Source organism: Drepanopeziza brunnea (assembly GCF_022702325.1).
Source record: "Drepanopeziza brunnea f. sp. 'multigermtubi' strain 214-2 chromosome Unknown ctg11, whole genome shotgun sequence".
NCBI lineage: Eukaryota > Fungi > Ascomycota > Leotiomycetes > Helotiales > Drepanopezizaceae > Drepanopeziza > Drepanopeziza brunnea.
In genome coordinates, this window is record NW_027094074.1 from 188,707 (window position 1) to 208,110 (window position 19,404).

Below are 19,404 nucleotides of genomic sequence, written 5' to 3' on the forward strand. Positions count from 1 at the left end.
GCCCATGACGAACGTCACCAATGTATATAAAAAGCATGCGAGATAGGTCCGTAGTTCAAAGTGGGAAAGGCTAGGCTCAATCCAGCATAAACAAAAATCCATTGCTAAGCGAGTACCCACCGAAACCGTTCGAGAGCTAACCTCATCGTATAATGCAAAGGCACGACATCCGAGCCGTACGAATACAAATCCATTCCGTATTCTCTCTAATATAACGCTTTGCCTTTGCCCTTGTCGATCTTCTTATTGCTTTCTTTTCTGAGCTTGTCGGCTTTCGAGGCGGGCTGGTTGGATAACTTGGCGGGATTGCTGGGACTAGCCGACGGAGTACCTGCGCGACTAGTCTTTTGGTGAGACCCAGCTTGAGAACGAGGCTTTGACGGGCCTGCCTGCTGCTGTGTGGTGCCTGTCCTGCTGCTACTTTGTCTTTCAACCGATTCAGGTTCATCTTCAACTTCATCTCCATCATCATTATCAGACGCAGGCGACACCAAAACTCTGGGGCCCGATGGGATGACCTTGTTCTCACGCTTATCGTGACTGAGGAAGCCCGCGTACTCTCTTGACGTGTAACTGGTATCCCACGAGGCAATTCTCCTCCGTACAGCCGCGTCTTCTCTTTCCTTCTCTAGAGCCTCCTCGGCCTCCTCCTTCTCTCGCTCCTCGGGGCTCATGATCGCTCTGGCCTTCTCACGAGCCATCCGCTGATCAAACGCCAGATAGTCCGGGTCGTTGTAATAGCTATAATGGTCCGGACCCAGGCCCTGACCCATGCCAAACCGCTCCAGGTACTCGTCGTCGTTGAACTCGAGAGTCGGGTGCGGGCCCTTCCCACCCCGCGCCCTCTTCCGCGCCATCGACGCTTCCCGCAAGAGCTGAGGGGCGGCCGCGCCTTCGCTCGCCTCGAAGCCCTCCGTCTGCTTCGCCGGCGCCGGGCCAAAGAACTCGGCTTCGGTCTGCGGAGTGCACCGCACTGGCCGCATACCCCACGCCACCCACTCGTACGCGTGGACGGTGTCGCCCTGCTCCGTACAGCCGCACTTGCCGAGGCACGGATCGGGCGAGGTCGAGGTCGTGAAGATCCAGCCCTCCTGGGTGACCTTGATCGGCCAGACCTGACGCCTGCGCGTCGTGGGACACCAGTCGTACGCGGGCATGCCCTGCGGGTGGCAGGTCCTGTCCCGGTACTTGACGCAGCCGCAGGCCTTGACGATGCGCTCTATGATGCACATTTCTTGTCGCTGGATCTGTGGAATCTGGATCTGTGGAGTCGGGATCTGTGGATCTGTTTCTGTTTCTGTTTCTGGGGCAATTGACTGGAAATGAGGATTCCCCCTTTTGTTATTTCTTCTTTTCCTTTAGATGCTGTGTAACAATGAAGCCGGCTGAAATTGATATTTGACGGTAGGACAAAGAGCCTGTAAGTTCGGTCGTGTGAGGTGAGGAGATAAGCGGTCCTGGTAGGACCTGTTTGAAGAAGAACGAGTGGAGGTAAAGATGGTCGATACGGTTCAAATCGAGGTCGGTACCTGTACCGGATTTAAATACATGGAAGAGGCTGCCAAAACTTCATGCCTGAATCACACCGTCGGCGTTCTTGTCACTTGCTTTTGAACTCCACTCTGGAATCGCATTAAACGCTTTCGCTCTCGATCTGTCTTCTAATCATTAGTGAATACGTCGCATGAGTTTTGTCGCTGTTGATTCGGCTCCCTTCTACTTGTACAATTACTAGCCAGCTCCTCATGCATGGAAAAACCCCTTTTCGCACCAAACCAAGGGCCAACACTTTGAAAAGAATCAGCTCTAGCCGGAGTTTAGCCATTGCATCTTCGGCGAGTTAGTCAAATCAGCCATCGAGCTTCAATTTCTTCAATTTAATAGATGTAGATGCAACAGATAGAGCTCAATGTCGTTCTCTTTCCTAAATACCTTTTTGAGCCTTTCCGAAGTTTGCGGGGTTGAACGCCTACTGTTAAGCGAAAGCCAACTTCCTGTACTTTCTGCCTCAATCAACCCTATGAATTAATGGAACAAAATAAGATCGGCTTATAGTAGTAGGCTATTCCATTTTTGTTAGGGAGTTTAAGAATTTAGTTTGCCTTTCAAAGCTTATGGTTGTAGAAAGTTCAAGCTGTCAAATGTACGAGTTCTGGTGCAAAATAAACGTTTATGCATTCGCAGTTCCGCCGGCTCATGGCTTCACTTGAGGAACTAGATGAAGGTTTACCCTCTATTCCCTACGGGCGCTCCTGGTTCCCTTGCACCGCATGCGCAATGGGGTACGCGATCATCAAGAGCTTTACTCTCTCCCCGTGGACTAGAAATACTTCCGTTCTCTTCGAGTCCCCTCGGCTCATTCCGTCCTGCGTAAATGAGGGCGCTACTACCGTCTAGCGATCTCCCTGCCGTCCCACTTGTTCATCACCCAGTAGACCAGCATCATGGCTTTCCTCCTCCAGCTTCTTGACCACTGCAGGCTTCCCCCTCTCCAGGCCAGCCAGGCGCTCTTGCCCGTCCACGCTCCACCTCCATCCACGACGCCGTCTTTGCGACCGATGTATGCTACCAAAGCCTTTTGCTCGTATTGAAATCCTTGCCCCTTCACTTGAGCAGCCCTCGAAGATCCGAACGCGAGCTCGTCGTCGGCAGAGTCGATCAGGTGCTGCGCCAGCCATTTGGCTTTCTGTACGGCCACTTCCGCCGTCGCGGGCAGCGAGTTCCCGTCGATACCAGCCGCATCACCCAACGCGTAGACACCTCTAACGGCCCCATCTCCCTGCCCGTCGCCGAGGACCCTCAGGTGTTGATCCGTGACCAGCATCCCTTTATCATCTTTCCTCACACCCTTCATACCCTCCACAAGCCCGGACGTCTTATTGCCCGCTGCCCAGACCGCCACTCCAAAGCCCACCTCCCCGTCCTCCTTGACGGACATGACCCCCTTCTCAAATCCCTGAATGTGCCTACTCATCCTCACATTGACATCCCTCCTCCGAAACTTCTCCATCGCATACTCGCTCAGCTTCTCCCCAAACTGCCCGAGCATCCGATCCGCAACATCATACACGCTAATGCTCACCAGGTCCCTGCAATCCGGGTAGATCTCCAACAGGTGCCCATGCACCAACTCGTCGAGCTCAGCCGCCAGCTCGACACCCGTCGGTCCCCCGCCCACAATCACGAAATGCAACAAGTCGCGCCTGCGCCCCTCCGAGAAACCCGGCAGCGACGCGAGCTCGAAACAATCCAGCACCCTCTCCTTCAGCGCCATTGCATCCGACACGGATTTCATAAACAGGCAGTGTTCCCGCACCCCCGGCGTGCCGAAGGTGTTAACCTCGCTGCCCGGCGCCACGACCAGCCGATCAAAACGCACGTCAAAGGTCCCCTGGCTGCCGCCGTCGCTCGGCCGCTCGTTCCCGTTACTCCCCACCGCGGGTCGACACGTCAACGTCCTCCCTCGGAGATCCACGTCCTCGACCCAGACCTGGTACTTTTGGATGGCGGCGCCTCCGCCTCCGCCTCCGCCTGCGCTGGATGCGTGGCGGCCCATCATCCCGATTCTCCGGACCGGTTCTTCGGCGACGCGGAAGTCGAAGATGCCACATGCCGCGCTGGCGAGGAGGGGTGTCAGCGCCATGGTGCGGGCGGGTGAGAGCACGATGACATTGTGCGTTTTGAGAAGGGAGGAGGCGGACAGTTCTTGCAGGAGAGTGAAGCCTGCCCAGCCGGTACCGAGGACGGCCAGAACGGGCCTATTCCCTGGCCCGCTCGCTGAGATCGTGGAGACGGACTCTGACGGCGCGGCGGATCTTTCCGAGCGGCTTGTTGGCGCCATGTTTGGGCGGCGGTCGCGGATCTTGGGGAGTGCTGGGAAGAAGCTTCTGAGTTGTTGTCTTGCTGATGATTTCGGACAGTGGAAGGTTGTCAAGCTTGCTTTTTGATTCTGGAGGTGAAGGTTTCCACACCTCGTCGATGAGGCGCGTCGACTACTAATAATGTATATTTCAGAGGCTTTTCCTGATCCTGATCTGGGCCGGAAGGTATATCCACAAGTCCTAACCAATATGGCTTTTGACATCACACGACAGAACTCAACGTAATCTATGAAAATCCAAGAAGGCGAATATCATTATAAAGAGATAGCAAGAAAAGACAATGACATGATGAGAAGAGGTGATGTGGATTGAGACAGAACATGCAGCCCAGCCCCTGAATATCTCGGCTAAGGTACTGACGGCATTGACATTGGCTAGCGGTGCGGCGCATCCAGCCTTTGACGGCGAGCAATATACATAGAATTCAATAATTTCTATACCCAAATTCGTAATCAGGCGCGTCGATTTACAAGCCACACGAACATATTCCACTGTAATCTAGCAGTATATTTAAATAGCCATGTGGATGTTCTGTCACATGATATCACATGACTTGCCTTCCATGGGAAGTCTGCGGTTCCTCCAAGGCCTGTGTATATTCCTCCACGATACCTGGGTAGGGAGGGATACATCTCGCCAGCGGCCATCTATATTCAAATTAAACCAAGCTATAATTCTAAAGACATAAGTAAGCGGCACCACGATAGGGGCACGAACACAACTCAGGGCCTAGAGCAACTTCTCAGACAGGAGGAGAGATAAAAGGATATCGGAATCAAAGTTAACAATGCAAAGGGCATAGAGAAATTGTATTCCAATAGGCCAACATGTTTCAAGGGCAATTCTTGATCCAATGACACTCTTCTTTTAAGAAAGACTGCAAACGGGAAATGTATATATGTGATCTAAACATGTAGATTGAACAGCTATTCACGGTATCTACGTAGCCACCCCCCCCCCCCCCCCCCCCCCCCCCCCCCCCCCCCCAAAGCCCATGACGCCAAACTCCATTTTCCAGTACCCACTTTGCATACTATGACACTCAACCTTTCGGATCCGCCCTCTACTGATGTCTATCCCTACTGCTCGTGCCTCTTACTCTTATATTCCGCCCCCTTCTCCTTCCTCCTCTCCTTCTTCCTCTCTACCTTCCTCGCCTTCTCCTTTCCTGCTCTTTCGGGCTCAGACACAGCCATGATCTTCCGCTTACTCCTCCTCTCCTCCCTCTGCATCTTGACCCTCCTCCCAACCTCTAGCATAGCCTTGCTGTACTCTTCCACGCCCACTGTCCGCTTTACGCTATCCTTGAGCGCTTCGGCGTTATCCGTCATCGCTGTATAGGCGTCGCGGAAGGTCTCGTCGGTGGAGTACGGGACTGGAATGTTGGGATCTGTGAGGTGATGCAGCGGTTGCAGGATTACTTGGAGATTTGGAAGAAGCGAGGGCATTGGGAGCGTGGCCAGGATGGTGGTAAGTAGGGTGAGGCCGTTGGTGCGGGGGAGGAGTGTTGCGAGGCGGAGGGGAGGCGCTAGCTCTTTCCTCAACATAAATGAAATCCTCTTAAAGAGGAATTGCAGGGCAGTCCGGCTGTTGTCGGTCTCGCCCTCTTCCTCGACATCGTCAATGTCACCAGCTTCCGCGTTGAGCTTAGACTTCCACTTCAAATCGTTTGAGCCTGCGACCCGGGCTAGGAAAACAATGTTCTTCAGAAGTTCTGGAGTCGCTTGGTGGCTCAGGGCTGGTGTGTTGAAAGAGTATGTCGTTCGGCGCAGAAAGTCCAGAATGTCATCCGCAGTCAATTTCAGGCCACCCGAGCTCCTGAGAGGCAGTTTGAGATCGGTATCTATGTTCGCGCGAGCGAAATCAGCGAAGTAGATGTTAAACAGCTTGGCGGCGGATAACTTGATGCGCTCATCCGGGTATGAGAGACAAGCTCGCAGAATGTGCCAGAGCTGGGTCTGTGACTTTGCAAAGACGAGTTGGGGATACCGTTCTGAGAGTGTGGTGCTGAGCATGAGCGCTTCGAAAATCTGCCGCATGTCGGCACCGGGGTCTTCTGCTGTTTTGGCGATGACGGAGATCTTCTCGAGAAGTGGGTATACGTGACTTTCATCCAGTGGGTTGGAATCGTAGTAAAGTCTGAATGTCTGGAGGCGGACTGAGACATTGTCTGTATCGAGATCTTCGAGGCCGGGCCGAAGCTCATCGAGGAAGGTGGAGGCTTGATCGGTACTGATACGCTTAAACATTTCTTTAAGTACCTCGCAGAGGACGAGTCGGCATTTCTCGTCCTCCTCGTCGTTCAAGCGTTCTTTGTACAGTTCCCCGAAAAGCTCCTTAGCAACCTGGTATACAACAGTATCGTTCGACTTTGATAGAAGAAGGTACACAAGTTCGAGGATAGACATTCTACCACCAGGTCTAGCGTATTGGAGGTTGCCTTTGATGAACTTGAGTTGTTTTGACCAGCGTGCCTTTTTTTGCGGATACTCGGAGAGGAACTGGAAGAAAGCGCCACGTGCCAAGTCTCTGGTATCTTTGTCAAAATTCGTGACCATCTGCTCCCCTACATAATCCAGAGTGTCATACACAGTGGCGGTTTCAATTTTCGAGTCCAGCACCGCCCGCAAAAACCCAAAAGTGACATGTCTACGTTCCGGCTCCGTAATATCTGACTTGAGCTTGGAAAGTAGTCGATCAATCGCAGTATCCTTGACTTTGACATCCGGCCGCGTACGCAGTATCACAGAAATCATTTTCAGGCCCGCTTGCGCGATTTCTGAGTCGGTCTGGGGACTTTCCATGATGGCTTTGGTTGCCTCGGCCGCAGCGACTCGGTACAGATTGGTCCAATTCGGTTCCTCAAGAAGCGGAACCTTGACGATTGTGGTAAGTGTCTTGAAAGCAGAAACCCTGACTTCTTCCTCGGCTTCCACAACTGCGTCGCCGAGAATCGGGATGAAGCCTGCAAGGTTCTTGGGAGTGCGCACGTTATCATGTTTCTTGACGACAGCGCGTAGAACATCGAACGCGAACCGGACGATCTTGAAGGTATAGATTGTAGTACTGCCTCGGTCCAGTCCTCGCTTGGCGCCCTTTGTCGACAGGTACTTCTTCATCTTATGATCGACCTTCTTCTTCTTCTCGGGTTCCTTCTCCTGCATGGCGTCCTGAATGACCTCGTAACAGAAGATCAAGCTATCCCGGCTGTTGGCAGCACGATTTCTCTGTAATCCATTGCTTATTCTGTTCAACAACTGATCGGCTTTGCGCACCATCTTGATGTTCAACTTCTCTTGCAGCAACTTCCGAATAGGCGTGACCAGCTCTGTAAGCTTGGACAACGTGGCCGTTGAAGCGATCAACTCCATAGAATCGTAACTCTTGCTACTCTTGACTTCTTCCATTTTGCTGGTGTACTCTTCAGCATCCTTTTGTTGGCCCGTCTCGCCAAATATGTCGTCCATGATGATTTCGACGATTCGGGGTAGACAGTAATCCAGATCTCCAGGCGCATGATCCAGAGTTGTAGCCACCAGGATCGAGTGCATGGTGAAGGACAGGACGTGGACCTGGTAACCCTTCTGAAGCGCGGTCTTGAGCTCCTTCAGAACGAATCCAATGCAGGAAGGCCCAAGCAGTACACAGATCTGGGTCAGGGTATCACGGGTCATCTTCCTGGACTCGGCGGCTTTACTCCGAAGAATATGGCAGACATCTGTTAACACAGCAGGAAGGCGGGAACTGAGCTGTTCGGAAGGAAGCAGCTTCAAAAGCCGAACTACTATAATGGCGACAGGAACCCGAAGGGAGACCGTGGACTCGTCCTTGTCGTGGAGGTAGGAAGTGAGTGGCGGCAGAATGTTGGAAGTGATATCGTCAGTAAACTTTTGAGACTTGGGCATGGTCTTTGTCAAAGTACTGGCTCGAGCTGGAATAATAGGATTGGCCGGGAGAGCATCCAGATCCATGGCGGATCCAGCGGTCTGCTCGAGGTTCAAATCTTCATTTTCAGTTTTTTTAATTTGGGTTGGAACACTTAGGGCATCGATCACCTTGCCCAAAAGACGAATAATCTGCTTCGGCTGATCCTTCGATTCGATATAGCCGATATAACGCCGAAGTAAGGCTCGGTACTGTGGCCATTCAAGGGCGCTCGCTAAGACCCCTATTGTGGTGCTCGCTTCCGAGGCGAGCTGACTAGCGTCATTTCCATCGGCTCGATCGAATATGAAGTGCTCGACTAGCGGAATTAAGAAAGAGCCAACGTTCTTGGACCCAAGCTCGCCGCACTGGTCGGAATCGCACAGGCGCTTCAATGCCGCTGGACGCCGACCCTTCCCAATGTCTAAGACGCTTTCAAAGAATGAGAGTGGTCTATCGGCGTCTGTCTCGTCTGATCCGGATACGGTACCCAGGCTTCGCATGTCGTTGACTTCATCCCAGTCCGGAAATACTTCTACTAAAGTCCCCATGACTCTAAGGTACTCTCGTCGAATCAGCTCAGACTCGTGACGCGCCCCGGCGTACAAGGCGGGCATCAACACGGTCGAGATGAGTGCCATAAAAGCTTGTTTCTCTGACTCTGACTGGTTGGCAACTTTGATGAACTGGCATAGTATATCTGATGAATTGGAAGAAAGGATCCCGGACTCCTCGTCATGGGTGATGTAGAAAAGCATGTTGTACAGAAGCGGCGTCCATTGTCGAGCTGTGAACTGCCCATGAGAATTTAGAGCATTGAAGCCGTTGATTCGACGATCGTAATCCGGCTCGTCCAGTCGGTTTCCGAGGAAGGAGTTGAGGTCCAGGCAGATCTTCGCAACATCGCCCATTATAGGGTCTTTCTCAGCATACACATTCAGTACCCGGCTTAGTCCTTGTCGCGACTCATTGTCTTTGAAGAAGCCAAACAAAGATGTCACGGTATTGAAAACCCGATCTTTGAGCTCGGCATTGTTCTGCAGATCATAGAGTGGAACGAAGTGCTCGAGTACGACCAGAAGCGCCCCCTTTTCCTTAGGCTTTACCCGGCGAGTTGGCTGATCGAGCAAGAAAACCGAGACGTCCACCAGATTCTGAGCCTGTTTCGAGGTATTGACGAACGGAGAGAGTTGGGAGACTGTTTCGATACAAGACTCGAGCAACTCTTTTCCCATGTCACCCTGGCTCCTCAAGACACCTCCGATGTGAACAAGAAAAAAATCCATGCTTGGACCAAGGACCTCATCCTTCACTCGCTTCCGGATCTGATTCTCGGTTGACCCGAGGGTCTCGTCTTCTCGAGAAAGTCCGAGGACCTTCTGTATTACGTCCTCGAGAGCAAATCTCTTCACTTCATCCTTTGACTTTGGAGGCGACAAGCACTCGGCAACCTTAGACAAAATATCGGCGCTGAGGAAAAACACCAATTTGGGCGACATAGCCCAGGCAGAGAACAGTCTCAGGATGACCGATATACCCTGACCAGTCTCGGTAGGCAGGTTTTTTAACCTAGGAAAAATGATGTCTTTGTCAATGGTATCGATATATGGCGACCAGCCAAAATCCGGCGCATTGATAAAGAGTAGTACAAGACATTTCAAGCCGGTCTGGCGGACAACCTTGAGGAGCGATATCTGGGTAGTGGCAGCTTCTGTCTCTTCCGCGGTTTCGGGCACTTCCCCAAGCTGGCGGGAGGCGTAGATGACACAGTACAGTACAGCATCGATCAATTTCCCTGCGAATGGGACAACCTTGGTCGCCAATTCTTTCAACATCCCCTCAATCATGTGTGTAAAACCTACTTGCTTTCTGACGTTCAGGATCTCTGTATCAAAGATGGAATCACGGACCGCACTTTCTTGAAGCAGTCGTACACCCGCTAATTCACCCAGAGCGATGTCAAGAAATCCTTCCATGTCCTCGCCGCTGAGATTGCGAAGGATAGTCAGTCTTCGAGCTTCCATACCCTGTCGGCCACTTGCGGCACCCTTTTTGGATATTGAACGACCGTAAATTACTCTCAGCAGCACTGGCATCAGCCCCGGGCGATGATCCGGTTGAACCAGACTTTGTCCCTGGAGTAGAATTGCAAGCTCCTCCTTGAATCTTGCTTCGTCCAGAAGATTTAAAAGATTCTCTTCATAAGGTCTGATGGCAGGGTTCTTCCATGTGAAAATTGTCTTGAGGGCAGATCTCTGGATCTCGATGTCTCCATTAGCAAGTAATTGTAGCAGAGCTTCGTAGACATCGTCCGATTTGTAAAGGGATCTGGGGTTGGTGAAACAAGCAAAAAGATCGAGGAGTTTCTTCTGGTCTTTTCTTGTCCAGTCGCTGAGGGGTTGTTCGTCATCTTCGTCGGACTGCTCGATTTCGTTGCTTTGTTTCGCCCATGACAGAAACATCGGTACAAGTTGGCGAGAACGCTTTTCGGCGACACCCGGAGCACCGGCGAGAACCAAGAGTGCCTGGGTTCTGGCCAAGCGAGGTTCAGCAGGGACCAACTCCTGAGCGTCCGCAAATTTTTGCAACATTGTGTCACGGGAATTCGCTACCCCTGACTCGGCCTCCTTCGCTAATTTGTCCAAGTTCATCAGGTTTGAACACTCGAAATCGGTCAAGCCCAGGTTTATATCTTCTTGTGGACAATTGCTACGGCCGTCACCGGCCATGGAAGGTTTTTCAAGCCAGGCAAATGCCAGCTTGGCAACGATTTCTTCACCGGGTTTTGTCTCGGTGATCAGCTTCAGCGAAGCGGCTACTTGATCCCACAACTCTCTGAGTTTGACAGTGAGCATTCCAAAGTAGAACGCAGGTATTGCCTGCTTAAGCCAGGAATCAGCTGGTTCACTTGGGTACATTGTCGCCAATTTTCGGATGTGCATTGATGCAGAGCGGACTGCTTGTGAATCTAGAGTCGAGTTCTCGACCATGATCATGATAGAAAGGCACTGGGAACCGGATCCATGTTCTGTGGAATAAATGTGATCCAAGAGTCGCAGGGAAAGGTATCGTAAGTCATGAGAGTCGGTCGAGAGATTCGTGATGAGTGAGGCAACTAGGAGATCCACGTCGTGGTCAGAATGACACTCTTTCGCACGTGGTGCATACTTGGACTCGGGCACAGTTGCCAGGCTAGATTCGTAATCAAGTAGAGCCTCCAAAAATTTGGGCAATCTTGCGTATCTCGGGGCTGCAGCGCGGAGTAGGGGCTCCAGAGCTCGATCGACAGCACCCGTCCCCTTGGTCATCCGAGAGAAAGAACTGAAGCCTCTACCAACAATAAAATTGGCTTCTTCTGGCGCAAGGGCCGAAGATGGGCGCAATGCGAGCTTCAATTTGCGTAGAAGGATTTCTGCGATTCTCGCGTTTGTCGATGCGTGGACCTTCGTGCAGTCGAGAACCTCAAGGAATGCATTGAACTTCGGTAAACATCGATCGTGCCATGTCTTCGGGCTACGATTATACGGAGACGATTGCTCGGGGAATGGCTGCACCTCCAGCCGCTCGAATTTACTCACCATTTGGTCTTGCCAGGATTGTGGCAGAACCAGCCCGTCTGCACCGTATCTGCTAGGTAAGACGCCCGTCGAAACCATCTTCGGCAAAAGAACCGACAATGTGTCGCCGTTTTCTGCGTCCGACCAATGCGCGAGAATAAACCTGTGGCTAGTCAGCAAAGGGAGCATCTTGCAAGAAAATGCGCAACAAACTTCTTGAAGTACGGCATTGCAAAAGCCCGGAACCGGTCCGAGTCGACTTCGGAAAAGTAAGAACAGAATGACAGAAACCATTTCATGAGCGGATCTTTGGTCAGCGCATCCATAAAAGGCTGAACAAATGTAATGATGCTATCCATGGGGGCGTATTGAAACAGGATCGAGACACTGAGGACCAATTGGCCCCACAAGTCCACATCTTGTTCATCTCCGGAGACATAATTCGAGTTCTTCATGACTGTCTTCAAGATATCGGACATTGATGTCAGAATGGGGGCCCAGTTCTTCACGCGCGTACCCTTCCGTACTCCAGCTGAGACCGCCAACGTCCGCGCCGCCAGAAGGAGCAGTTGCAGATTACCCTTGTTTGCTGCTCCGGCGAATTTCTCAACTGCACCATCGACCGTCTCAAGAACAACGTTTAGGACTTCCAGAAAAGTATCCGAGCTGCTGTGATGGACCATGCTAGTGAGAACTCCACAAATGACATTCCTCCACGCAGAGCTTTCTTTGGTCTCCAAATCCGAATCGTCCAAGGCCAGGAAGAGACTCTTAAAGATAGCAGGTCCTGATGTGTGTGTACTCAGGCCGTTCCCCTTCATCGCCTCTGCGAACAATGTCATCAGCCCGTGGTAGTATAGGCCAAATTCCTTGGTCCCTCGAATACTCTGAAGATCATCCTTCGCATACTTGACAATCAGAGGCAGTGCAGTCGACCTATGGGCTGGAGCGCCTGCCTTCTTTATGAGAAAGCTCATAGCCTCGGCCGCGAAACGTGCGATGTGTGGCTTTTGGCGATGCTTTCCCAGGAGAGGAGCCATCAAATCGTAGGTAGGTCGCAAATCTGGCACAAGAAGCTTGGAGAGGTATTTGAACATGAACGCCAGACTTGTAAAACTCCACTCGATAACCGCAACGTCCTGTAGCAAGCCGGCTATAGATGTGATGAGTTCGAGTGCCTTCGCATAATGCTTCTCAAACCGCACTCCCAAATCGTGCGCAAAATCAGTCAAAAGCTCCAGCAGCGGCTCTAAAGATTCTCTCTCCTTCCTTTCGATGTATGTGACGAATAATGCCATGATCTTCTCTTCTGAATATAGAATCTGGGGCAGACTCTCGCACATCTCCGAGACCTCACGCGAAAACATGATGAAGCCCTCCGACATGTTCAGTTCTGCCCATTTTTCCAAGCCAGTCCCCAGATATGATGTGGTTGCGGAGACATCTTCAGTATCGATATCCAGTCGGCGCACTCTGCGGATTGGGTCGAGGGAGTTCAATTTTGAGATTTTCGTAGTGAAGGACTCCCATCGGTGGTTCTTCTGGTGATCGGTGCCCTTTTTGCGTTTGCGGGTCTTGACGATTCTTCCTGAAGTATTGACCGGCATCCTGGCGGTGGTGAAGCTCACCGGTGCGAAGTATTTGTGGTTGTAGGAGAATGCTCGGAGGATATTCTCATATCGTGAGGCGTTGATTTGGCTGGCCCTCTCAAATCAAATAATTTTCTCGGTATGAGTCGGCAGAACGTCCGCTCTAGGATAAGCGTAGCGCTGATGGTTTTTGGTCTGGGAAGATCCAGGTGAACACAACAATACAATTATTCTAATTCAAAGAAATGTACTCTGGGCATGTTGAAATACAATATTCACAGTGATGTACATTTAGATCTAAGAATATTCTTCTTATTCCAAACAGTTCAATTCGTCTGGGAACAAACCTGATATTAATTGTTTTGCTTACCCCACTAGACTAGCGTAACGCTAAGATAACGTTGGAGATCCCCGATAAGCCCGGCCCGTCATATTGAAAAAGAACGTCGACGGGTCGAGGTCGCGTCGCAACCTCAAACTCAACTTTCTTCTCTCTCTATTGTCAACACCATGGCCTCCAAGATGTATGTATAGATCCCCAGTACCTGATAGACCCAACGAGCAGACCCTTTGCTTGTCCCCAAGCTTTCAATTTCCTTTACTGTCTCCGCTGACGCGCTTCCAGTATTGTCCTCGGGGACATTAACGGCTTATTGAAGGGGGTATTCACGAAGGTCTCGACCCTACATGCTAAGAATAGCTTCACCTTTGCAATCGTGGCCGGTAACCTGTTCGCCGAGGACGACGACGATACCGTTAGTGAGCTGCTCGACGGCACCATCCAAATTCCACTTCCAACATACTTCACGGTCGGAACCACCCCTCTGCCGCAGAGAATCATAAACAAGATTGAGAAAGATGAGGAGGTACACACAAAGCAGACAAGACTACATTTCTTTAATAGGCTAATTGGTAAAATAGATCTGCCCAAATCTACATTATCTCGGAAAGCGAAGTACAACGAATACATCAGAGGGGCTCAGAATCGTCGTACTAGGAGGCTATTTAGATGAGACGGTGGTCGGAGGCCTTTCAAAAGAGAGCTACTTGCCCTTCCATACTGTGGGAGATGCTAAGGCTCTTCACGGCGCCAACTCCGCAGATATCCTCCTGACAACATGCTGGCCAGCTGCCGTGAGAATTGGCTCCAAGGTTGTCGTACCTCCTGGTGACGTTCTTCCACCTGCTGGCCTAGAACATATCTCGGATCTATGCGCCGCTCTCAAGCCTCGCTACCACTTCTCTACCACCCCAACCTTCTTCTACGAACGAGAACCTTTCTTCTTCCCTCCCACTGCCGAAAACCCAGACGTCAAGCCAATAACCCGTTTCATCTCTCTGGCAGCTCACGGCAATGCTAAGAAGCAGAAATCTCTCTATGCATTCTCTCTCCAGAAAACTACCGAGCCTAACGCTGTATTGCCTGTAGGCACCACTGCATCGCCATTCCAATCGAGACCAAAGAAGAGACACGCTCTCGACACCGATCCATACTCTCGCTTTGGTGGTCACGATAATGGGTACCGCAACAAGCGTCACCGAGGCCCGAGACAGCCTCCACCAGGCCCAGGTCAATGTTTCTTCTGTCTTTCTAACCCACAACTCGCCACACACCTCATTTCTACCCTTGGCGAAGATGCATACGTCACAATTGCCAAAGGCCCTCTCACCACAGCCATCACAAACGCCGAGCACGGCATCAATTACCCTGGACATGCTCTCATCATCCCCCTTTCGCACTCTCCTACCATCGCATTGATCCCCGATGAAGACAAATCCCAGGAGAAGACTTACGCAGAAATGACCCGTTTCAAAGAAGCATTGCAGAATATGGTTGCAAAAGACAGCAAGAATAAGCTGGGCGCCGTCACATACGAAATCAGCAGAGCCAGCGGTATCCACACCCACTGGCAGTTCATTCCCATTTCCGAGGACACAATCCGCAAAGGACTCGTCGAAGCTGCATTCCGCGTCGAAGCCGAGAACCTCAAGTACCCAGCATTTGAGACCCGTGATCCAGGCATCGGCAAGAACGACAACGACTTTTTTCGAGCCTGGATCTGGTCTCCTCCAAGCGAAGCCGAGCCGCAAGGCAGCACCAAATGCTTAACCCTCCCCTTCGATAATTCTCTTCGCTTCAATATCCAATTTGGTCGCACCGTCTTGGCGAAGCTGCTGGGACTTGAGAAGCGCATTCAATGGCGGGATTGCGAGCAGACGGTCGAGGAAGAGACGAAGGATATCAATGCGTTTAAGGCTGCATTTAAGGAGTTTGACTTTACGGATTAGGCTGGATTCCGATACCCAGGGTGGAATAAAATGCGTGCGTGATTTTGAAGCATTTCTCGGCGTTGCGTGGCGGGTTGGGTTTTTTCATGATTGGCTACCTACACCACGTGCTGGCGGTATAGGGCAACGATGGATTCGCTCGAGGCTGTAATGCAGGGCGGACACAATGAGCGTTTATTTTGACAAAGAGAATCATTTTTCAACGAATGGATGCATTGATTGGATTTCTTCCCTACTTGTCCAATATCGTACCCCAGATTTTGTTTTCAGCCCAGTAGCGCAAGGCCTTGGCAAGGTCGCGCCAAGCTCTAAGCGAGAAGTAAACACTCCCAATCTACTCAGGTTTAGTAGTCAGAGTCGCTTTCCCTCAAGCTCTCCTCATGACTCCTCACGACTCTTTGTGCGCTAGGCGTAGAAATTTGTTGAGTTCGACTTGACTCGACGGTGCAGTAAAACGAAGCTTTCTATGCCAATTACCCCCTCTAAATACGAATTGTCGACGTAACCCGATTAATGAACCCCGAATTATATACTGAGTGAGTGACGTTTACAAACGAGTGAGTGTCTACCTCGACCATAGTGCAGGTTATGTATCCCATGACAGCCCTCTAGCATATATACCGGGATCTACAAAAGTCCAGCGATGGAATATCTAGGGTATGAATGCAAATATATATATATCCTCCATACAGCACCTCTCTCTGCACCTACTCTCCATGGATTGCCAAAACACGGTCGAGATTATCGCTGTATCAGTCGTTTTGGCAGCGTCCCTTCTCTTCTTCACTTGTTAGTAATGTACCATAGCCGCTGCAGACGTTCAACCTGACTCGCTCGGAGCAAGATAAAGAAAGACTTAGTCTCTGATTTCCTTTTATACTAATATTTAAATGTATCAGCGCTGGCTGTGTGTTGGAATCGGTACTTGGGAGCCCAGACTCCTGGCTCGGCTTTGGCTGTGGCTCTGGCTCTGCGCTGCGAAGATGCCTGGAGTGAGGCTTGTTGTATATGGCTTTAGTAGTTTTGAGATGATATAATATAAAAAAAAATGAGAGGAAAGGGGGAAGGGAAATGATGCGGGAAACTGGATGGTTTATGTTCGGTAGGGTGGTATCATGTGCTGAGAAGGAAGGATCGGAGATCTGGTGTGCGTGTACTTGTGCTGGCTGGTGGGTGTGGATTACTAGGGCAAGATGGACGGGGTGGGAAAGGCTTGAGTCGTAGAATCAGATATGGAATCGACTCGTCAGTGTATTTCATTGTGAGTAGAGACAAAGACGTGTTTATCAGAGTTCTCGGCGTCGCGGAATTCATTTGCAGATATAAAATGTAAATACCTACTGGCGCTCTGTCCTATCACCTGAACTCCAATATAAACTCCGATGTTGTCGTACGGTCTGCACATATACACATTTCAATTAAAAATCGCACAATCCATTTTTCACTCGACGTTAACAGGATGAAAGAAATTTAAAAGTTGAAGCTACTTCCTGCATGCCTTTGTGTGGCAGGTCTAGCGCTAGACAAGACCTTCTTTATGCTGTGCTATTACGCGTCTCCAGGCTTTTGCATTGGTCCAGCTGGTTTGGTAGATTGCTTAAAGAGTTTCATTTTTTCGTAGGCTGTCGGTGTAGATCTGCCTAGTTAAGAGCCTGATTATCCTCTTAAGAGTTTAGCTTTGGTATAGTAGGTGTGATGTGAAGTGATGCGATGTGGATTTAAAATTTTGTCTTGAAATGAAAAGTGGTTGAAGACGAAGGGTGCGGTTGTTCTCAAAGTAGATGTGGTTCCTGCGGGTAGACAGACTAGAAACAAATCATGGACAATAGTAATATGCATCGATATAATACTAGTTGGGAAGAACGAATCATGGTTCACGGATTGCTTATAGGTTGTTACGCAAAAGCAGGCCTGCAAGTGAGAACTGTGGTTTCCGTTAGATAGCCCTTTGTAGGACAAAGGTTTCTGATTAACCTTTGTGATTCATCAAGCTTGATAATTGTTACCCTTTACTACGGCTCTTACCTGCAGACACATAGTATCTCTTTGTATGGATTTGCGTGAGTATATTCGTAAGTAGGTAGTTACGCGCCGCTAGCTGCAAAATCCATATCAGTGATTTCATATAAGAGCTCCGAGCAGAGTCAAATTTCCCGTTACGAACTCTTAATTACGATAATGCCAATTCTAATCTATCAGACTTCTTGGTTGACAATCATGCATTTTCTATTTATGTTTTGAAGCTCAACGCAAGTTGTCCGCATTATTATACGCGAGTGTCAAAATGACATCTCTCAAATCGCAAGCACTGCCCAAGATACCCGGCCGCGGCCAAACCCAAGTATCCATCCTCCACACCTGTGTCGATGCTTATACACCTCTTCACTCGAAGTCATCTTCGTCGAGGGGTTGAACGGTCGCGCCGGGAGGTCGCTCCCTGTAGCATGCGTCCCAATCAGCCTTGTTGTACCTGAAGTTCACGTTCACACATTAGCATTGAGAATATCTCGCATTTGAAAAGCGGGGGGTACTCACTTTCCCATCTGGTGGCATGAGCCATCATTGTAGATTCGGCCGACGTTCCACGAAGCACCCACAGCCCGACGATTCATCTCCTCGGCGACCATTCTCCAGGTCCACGTGCCTTTGCGGCGATCGTGGACGAAGTTGGAAGGGAGACCAATGCCGCTGTACAAGTAAAGATCCTTCAGGGCATCTCTCTCCATGGGGGTCCAATGGTAAGGAGGCTCGGGAGGGATATGGTGGTTGACATTGTTAGAGCCGTTTTGGTTGGACTGGTGTTGCTGCGTGCTACCTTGAGCTTGACCAGCGGCGGATCCAAAGGCTGCAGGAACGGCTGGTCCGGACATTTGCATTGAGTGCCGTGATTGAGATCTATGGTGCGGAACGGCAGCGGGTGCGGCGAAGTTCATCTGCTGACGACGTTGTGGAGTCGAAGCTGCTTGAGCATTGTGTGGTCCCATAGATGAAGCTGATCTTCCAGAATGACTTGGCAGTGGGTGGCGCGCAGAGCGACCTCCCGTCGCAGGAACTCGAGAGCCGACATCATCGACGTACTGTACTGAGACAGAGTTCGTGGTAACAGGAGCTGGTTGTTGAGGAGCAGTGTATTGAGTGACAAAACCATACGGATTGTGGAATTTTCTCTGCGGGACAGTGACTGGCGGGAGTGGGGCAGGGATGGCTGATGGGAGGCGAGATGGCTGAGATGGACCTGGATAACCATGTTGGATGGCTTGTTGACGATCAAGATTATCACGGGCCCCAGAACCCGAAGAGGCAGAGGCATTGTTGACAGGTGTTTGCATGTCGCCGAGTCCCGGAAGCGAGGGCGAGGGTGAGGTTGGACCTGAGGATGGAGAGGCGGCCGGGAGGGGAGCAGGATACTCTTGATGCACAGGAGCAATGGCGGCGAGGAGGGACTGTCTCTTGCGGTAAGCAGTGTAACAAACCTTGCCAGTGTATTTTCGCAGCTCCGGCCATTCATCTCTTCTCGCAGTTCGAGTCATCTTATTTGCAATAGCCTCCCAGCTCCAGCTCTCTGGGTCCCATATCTCGCCGCGACTGCGACACTCAGAGCGTAGCTGCTCCTTTCGGTTCAACAGCCATTGGAGAGCCTCGAGCTCGTCCTTGCGCCATCTCTCACCGGGCATGGTGAGGAAGAGGCAGGGAAGACCTTGAAGGTGAGAGGGTTTATGACTTTTTGTAGGGAGGAGTGACTTTTTATTCACAGATGGTTGTATGGTATGGTTCGTAGGGAAGAGGAATTGTCGTCAAGCTTTTCCGATCTTGTTGGAAGTTGGATGCTCGACGTCGGAGGTTGGATGCTCGACGTCGGAGGTGAGAGGTTGGAGGTTGGAGGTTGGAGGTTGGAGGTTGGAGGTTGGAGGTTGGAGGTTGGTTGGAGGTCGGAGGTTGAAGGTGAGGAATTGTGCTTGAGGTGGGGTTTATATAGACCGATTCCCGGAGATGTGACTTGATTCCGTTCACTAGGCGACTAGGTGAAAATTCATTCTACGATTGATTAAGGATGATACTATCTATCCTCAACTTAATGGACATAGATTTGCGCCCATCCATAGAATTCTCTGCTTTGGATAAGTTCCTAATCAAGAGATACGCAATTTGTATCTAAAAGATAGT

The 19,404-nt window shown here is 50.7% G+C and overlaps 5 protein-coding genes across 5 annotated transcripts; 1 reads left to right on the plus strand and 4 right to left on the minus strand.

The window, feature by feature from the left end:
• Positions 1-206: 206 nt before the first annotated feature.
• L3040_006341 (uncharacterized protein) lies at positions 207-1,232 on the minus strand (the record flags this gene model as incomplete). The annotated part of the gene is made up of 1 exon (XM_007289125.1): positions 207-1,232. The coding sequence occupies one exon, from the start codon at positions 1,230-1,232 to the stop codon at positions 207-209; it is 1,026 nt and encodes a 341-aa protein (XP_007289187.1).
• A 1,154-nt stretch (positions 1,233-2,386) lies between these two features.
• On the minus strand, positions 2,387-3,841 carry L3040_006342 (uncharacterized protein; the record flags this gene model as incomplete). The annotated part of the gene is made up of 1 exon (XM_007289126.1): positions 2,387-3,841. One exon carries the CDS (start codon positions 3,839-3,841, stop codon positions 2,387-2,389), a length of 1,455 nt encoding a protein of 484 aa, XP_007289188.1.
• Positions 3,842-4,960: 1,119 nt separating this feature from the next.
• L3040_006343 (uncharacterized protein) lies at positions 4,961-12,969 on the minus strand (the record flags this gene model as incomplete). The annotated part of the gene is made up of 2 exons (XM_007289127.1): positions 4,961-11,525; positions 11,576-12,969. 2 exons carry the CDS (start codon positions 12,967-12,969, stop codon positions 4,961-4,963), a joined length of 7,959 nt encoding a protein of 2,652 aa, XP_007289189.1.
• Positions 12,970-13,461: 492 nt separating this feature from the next.
• On the plus strand, positions 13,462-15,240 carry L3040_006344 (uncharacterized protein; the record flags this gene model as incomplete). Its single annotated transcript, XM_007289128.1, has 3 exons — positions 13,462-13,475; positions 13,577-13,817; positions 13,873-15,240. 3 exons carry the CDS (start codon positions 13,462-13,464, stop codon positions 15,238-15,240), a joined length of 1,623 nt encoding a protein of 540 aa, XP_007289190.1.
• Positions 15,241-17,622: 2,382 nt separating this feature from the next.
• On the minus strand, positions 17,623-18,914 carry L3040_006345 (uncharacterized protein; the record flags this gene model as incomplete). The annotated part of the gene is made up of 2 exons (XM_007289129.1): positions 17,623-17,710; positions 17,776-18,914. 2 exons carry the CDS (start codon positions 18,912-18,914, stop codon positions 17,623-17,625), a joined length of 1,227 nt encoding a protein of 408 aa, XP_007289191.1.
• Between the last annotated feature and the right edge of the window lie 490 nt (positions 18,915-19,404).